At 38.2% G+C, this 5,333-nt stretch overlaps 1 protein-coding gene across 1 annotated transcript; it reads right to left on the bottom strand.

The window, feature by feature from the left end:
- Positions 1 to 2,314: 2,314 nt before the first annotated feature.
- On the bottom strand, positions 2,315 to 4,198 carry LOC145537536 (heat shock transcription factor, Y-linked-like). The gene is made up of 2 exons (XM_081568237.1): positions 3,552 to 4,198; positions 2,315 to 3,120 (listed from the first exon to the last, which is right to left on the bottom strand). The coding sequence occupies exons 1-2, from the start codon at positions 4,062 to 4,064 to the stop codon at positions 2,389 to 2,391; spliced, it is 1,245 nt and encodes a 414-aa protein (XP_081424363.1). The 5' UTR covers positions 4,065 to 4,198; the 3' UTR covers positions 2,315 to 2,388.
- Positions 4,199 to 5,333: the final 1,135 nt, after the last annotated feature.

Genomic DNA, 5,333 nt, shown 5'->3' with positions numbered 1-5,333 from the left:
GTATTGAGATACTTTCTCTATAAGCTTTTGAGAATTAAAGGTACTGATATGTTAAAGCCATATGGGAATTGATCACCAAGGTAATGCATCATGTAACCAGGCTTCCCGTGGTAGGACAATTGAGGTACAATTAAATACTATGTTTTCAGGAGGGAACAAAAACAGTAGCTTTCCCACATAATATATTGCATGTCCTTATCCATGCCTTTTCCAAGTTACCACAGAGCACTAAGGGAATTAATCCTATTCTTTTTGAGAAGGACCTGCCCCTCAAAGCAGAACAGGAAAAGAAGATCAAAGGGAGTGAGCAGGAATAATCAGTACACGGCAATGAAATAGAAGATGTGATTGCTTTTAAGGTGCTATTTCTCAAAGCATGCAAATTTGGCTCCATAGTAAGATGCCTGAAATCGAAAACCAGACCATTGGACTTTGCGCTTGAAAGGATAACTAAGGACACCGATTTCAATAACTCTTACAATTGCTGCAAAATGCTTACCTCTCTAAAGTATAGTGTTCTCAGCCAAATTTAATGAAAGTTTTCAGTGAAAGAAAAAGCGTGTGCTGTTTGGACACCTCCCTTATCTACACAAATAGTCCACAGCTTTCACTCTGCATTAGCCCCAAACATGGGAATGGTGAACTTAACTTGGTGTTGTCCTATGTGTGTTACCATACCAAAACAGGGCCATGACTTGATATTGCCACCACTGTCTAAAGAAATGGCCACAAAGTGGAGATTGCCAAGATTTCTAGGTAGTGTTCATGACAGTCTGGGGGGTCCAACTGGCAGACACTCTGCTCATCTTATTTCATTGTGAACTATGTGAAGGATCAGCCATTGATTTTGATCCCTCCTTACTCCATGACTTTTCTAGGGAATTAAAATGAATGATTCTTTTTTGTTTGTTTGATTTTTTCATAAATATCTCTATAACTACTACTGAATTTTAGGGAACTGGGGCCTGAAACAACATGACTAGTATGGGTTGTTATAGACTGTAAACTTCATGAGAGCAGCAATCATTTTATAATTTGAATTCCCACATTTGACATTCATGAACATATAAGATGTATATTTATCAACCGGGAAAAGATTCTCAGTAAGTAGGAAAGGTCAATTATGATAATAGTGCAGGTTATAGGATGTTGTTGAGTAATGTATATAGCATTCGATTCGTGATTACATTTCCTTGTTGATAATTCAGTAAGTACACGTTTTAGCTGATGTGAAAGATACATAAAGAAAAGAGGGTAGACCCAAAACACATTGAAGACCTGACATCCGTGCTCACCTTGGTAGGAGGGCGAACAGAGGTTCCCTCCAACCCCAAGAAAGAGTTGAGGCAAAGTTGTGAGAAGGGGCTTAGCACATCTGAAAGCAGTGTGTGTGATTGTAGCTCCAGAAGCACGGTGTAAGAGAATGATACTGAAACTACTACGGAAAACAAATATCATGTCTTCAAAGAACTTGTTAACCATCCTGAGGTGCTGCAATCACCAGAGGAATTTATTTTGTCTCTGAGGGAACAGATAAGCAAAATCTAAATATGCATTAGGAAATATAGGGTGGAATCATGGTGGCAGGAAATAAAGGTGCGCCTTAAGGAGAGCAGAGCTAAGATGACCCTATACAGTACCACTTGTAAAATACCTATCTTGTGCTGGCCATGGTCCAGTCACTGATTATGTCCTGTAATCGTTGGTATCACAGTGATGGTATAACGGTTCTCCTAATTTTGGACATGCTACAATATTTATATTTTCAAGTATGAAATGAATTTCTAGAATGAAGACAATCTCCTGTCTAATGTCTTAAGACTCTGCTGCTGCTAAGTCACTTCAGTTGTGTGCAACTCTGTGCGACCCTATGGACAGCAGCCCACCAGGAGCCCCTTTCCACGGAATTCTCCAGGCAAGAATACTGGAGCGGGGCACCATTTCCTTCTCTATCTTAAGACTCTACCGATACGTAATAGAATATCATGTAACTGTGAATGCACTAAGGTTCGTACTGTGTAGGTGCACTTGTTTTGATTTTAATTGTATGTGTTCCTTCACCCGTACCATCCTCATTTAGACACCCATTCATTTCAGCAGGGATGATTTCCCAAATCACTTTACATCCATTACCTCTTTTCCCTTTGTTCTCATTTTCTTGCTTAGAAACAATAGGCTAGGTGCCATTTACCTAGGATGCCTAACGGATGTTTTCTTGAACTGAAGAGTTTATAAAAGAGTGCAGAGAAATAGCCAGACATTGAAATAAAGCCTTAATTTACTCTTCATTGTTTCAAAATAGAAAACAAAACTGTGCAGAGGAACGTGTAACTTTATTGTTCAAATACAAGAATTGTAGGTATTTGTTGACATCTCCCAATGTAAATTTTAATCTTCATTAGGTTCCATAAGCTGATACTTATTTGATAGGTCAGTTTTAATTAGCATGGTTTTCACATAAGGAATATCGTTGATGAATTGACTTGAAAGAGAGGAGGTGGGTGTATAAGCGATCGTTGGCACTGGGGACCTTGAGTTGCCTCTCTGTTGCTGGTTAGGAAGAGGACTGTCATGGGCTGACATATCGCTATACCTGTCTGGAAATGTAGAAGGCTCCACCATCAGTCCAAAAGAACTGCTCCATAATGGAGATACGATGTGGTTCTGAGAAGTAGATGTAGCGGTAGTAGCAAAGTCCTCAACGTGGCCATTTACTTGAGTGTAGGTGCTATGGAAGTGCCAATTAAAAATGCTCAACTGGTTTAAAACAGCAGGTTGATCTACCACGTTCTGTTCTCTTTGTCTAACTGATATTGATGGGGAAGGAAAGTCACGCAGAAATAGGGCGCTTGTTTTAGGGACTATCTGGCTGGTATAAGTCTTTTGTGGGAAAGGCACACTTAAACTGGTGGAAGCTGAAAATGGACTCTCTCCACTAGTTTCAGCATGAAAACCAGAGTTACGATCACCTATGTTGACCCTTGTTTTAACATGCTTCTTCTCGTAATCTGGAACTAGTGAAGATTTCGGAAACACATTGCTAATCCCAACTCTTCTTTTCATTCTTCCTAAAAGTTGGGGATAGCCTCTTTTGAAATTTGGATTATGGTAGATCTGTAACTAAAATCAAAGGATACAATTATTTAGTTTTTTATAAACTAAGGTAAAACTGACAAGCAAAGTTAAATTATAAAAATGTATTCCTTTAATGATGCCAATTAAATAGAATCAAAGACAACACCTCTATTAGTAGTTTTAACACCTTACATGTTAGAAACAACTATGCTTCTCAACTAAAAAATATGTTGTATATATACAGTAAATACCACTTAAAGTAGCTTGAGGACATGTATCTGATTTCAAGTTGCTAGGAGAGTGTATTAAGTATCAAATATTTTAACCTCCAGCTGTTCTCAACTTCAAAAAATAAAACGTGTTCAACAGTTTGCTATCTCAATTTTAAATTCGGTTTTTGCTACATATGTGAACATGCTTTCTAAGTCACCTGATTTAATCTTACATATTGACAGTAAGTGGAAATTTTGGATTACCTTGCTCAAAACAGAGACATTGTTTTCTTCTTCCAGAAAGTCAGGGAGTGAAGCAGATCTTTGAAAAGTTTGTCGTGTTTTAGTAAACCCATAAAAGTTAAGCTGGTGAACTAAACTTTTCATACTATCAGTTTCAAATATTCTGAAAGGGGCCTTTCTTTCCAAGACTTCTTTCTTGAAGAGTTCTTCATTGATCACTATAGAAGTGCCACTCTCATCCCACCAAATAGATTCAAACTGATCACTTTCAACTATAGTCCAGAGTTTTTGTGGAAAAGTGAGGGAAAGAAAATCATTCAACTCATTTCTTTCAGAGACAGAAAATGTGTAGTGTGGCCTTTTTATCCCAGCTTCCTTAGACAAAGCCTGAAAAGCATATTCTTCAATCATAGATCTCAAAACTGAGTCCCCAGTAAGTGTGTAATCACACGAAGACGATCCAATGGAGGTTTTGGAACCACTTGATACATCTTTACGAGGCACATCTTGAATTTCTGAAGGAATGTGTGCCATCTCAGAGAGATCTTTCTTCAGATACTTTTCTCATTTGTCTGACTTTACACACTCCAACTTCAAATGCTGCTTGGCTGGTGTACAGAGATAAACTCTCAAGACCATCAGCATGGTTCTCAAAGTCAAAAAGCTGTGACATCACAAAGTCACTGGTCTCCTAGCAATTGAAGAGTAGCTCTGACATCATAAAGTCACTGGTCTTCTAGCAATTGAAGGGCAATGTTCAACCAGTGTTTACTTCTACATCAACTTAAAATAAAGGCTGCTTGCATAAACAGTAACCAAAAACATGAAACCTGCAAAATGTCATTGCTAAAGAATTTTTACACAGAAAAATCACATCAATAAGTCTACTTGGCTCCTGAAATAAAAGTGATTGATCACCCTTCTATACACATATTCTGAACATTCAGGACTGTTACCAAACCAAACATGGGTCTGCTCACTTCTATGCAATGAAGTCAATCAACTGACTGTGGGTTTCAGTGAAAGCAAGTGTAGTGTTTATTTTATGACCTTGCACAGAAGTGTTTATATTATGCAGAGTAAAATAGTCAGGCACAGAAAGAAAGACTCATTTTACTCTTAATTATTCCAAAATAGAAATTGGCCCTATGAAGATGAATATGTAACTTTTTTCTTCAAATAAGAGAATTGTAGGAATTTGTTGACATCTCCCAACATTAATTTTACACTTTGGTATCCTCCATAATCCAACACCCATTTGGTACATCAGTTGTATTAGGACAGTTTTCAAATAATGAAGATGGTTGATGAGTGGATCTTGAAAGAGAAGCAGCAGATGTATCAGGGATCTTTGGCACTGGGAAAACTAAATTGCCTGACTGTTGTAGTTTAGGAAAAGGACAGTCATGGGCTGACATATTACCATACCAACCTGGAAAGGTAGAAGGCTCCACCCTCGGTCCAAACTAACTGTTCTGTAATGGACATAAGTTGCGGTACGGAGAAACAGAAGTAGACATAGCTGCAAAATTTTCAATAGAGCCATTTGATTTAGTGCAGCTGCTATGTGAAATCCCATGACAAATGCTCAAGCTAGATTGTGGGATGGGGAGGGAGATGGGAGGGTACTCCCAGAGGGAGGGGATATATGTGCCTCTATGGTTGATTTATTTTGAATTCTGACAGAATACAGCAAAATTCTGTAAAGCAATTTCTCTTCAAGTAAAACAACAACAACAACACCTAAAGCAGCTGCAGATTGATGTATCACAGTATGCTCCTGTGGTCTAACTGATATTTACG

This window comes from Giraffa tippelskirchi, chromosome Y (genome assembly GCF_054371585.1).
Source record: "Giraffa tippelskirchi isolate mGirTip1 chromosome Y, T2T-mGirTip1v1.2.pri, whole genome shotgun sequence".
Taxonomy (NCBI): Eukaryota; Metazoa; Chordata; class Mammalia; order Artiodactyla; family Giraffidae; genus Giraffa; species Giraffa tippelskirchi.
This window is presented reverse-complemented; position numbering and strand designations above follow the sequence as displayed.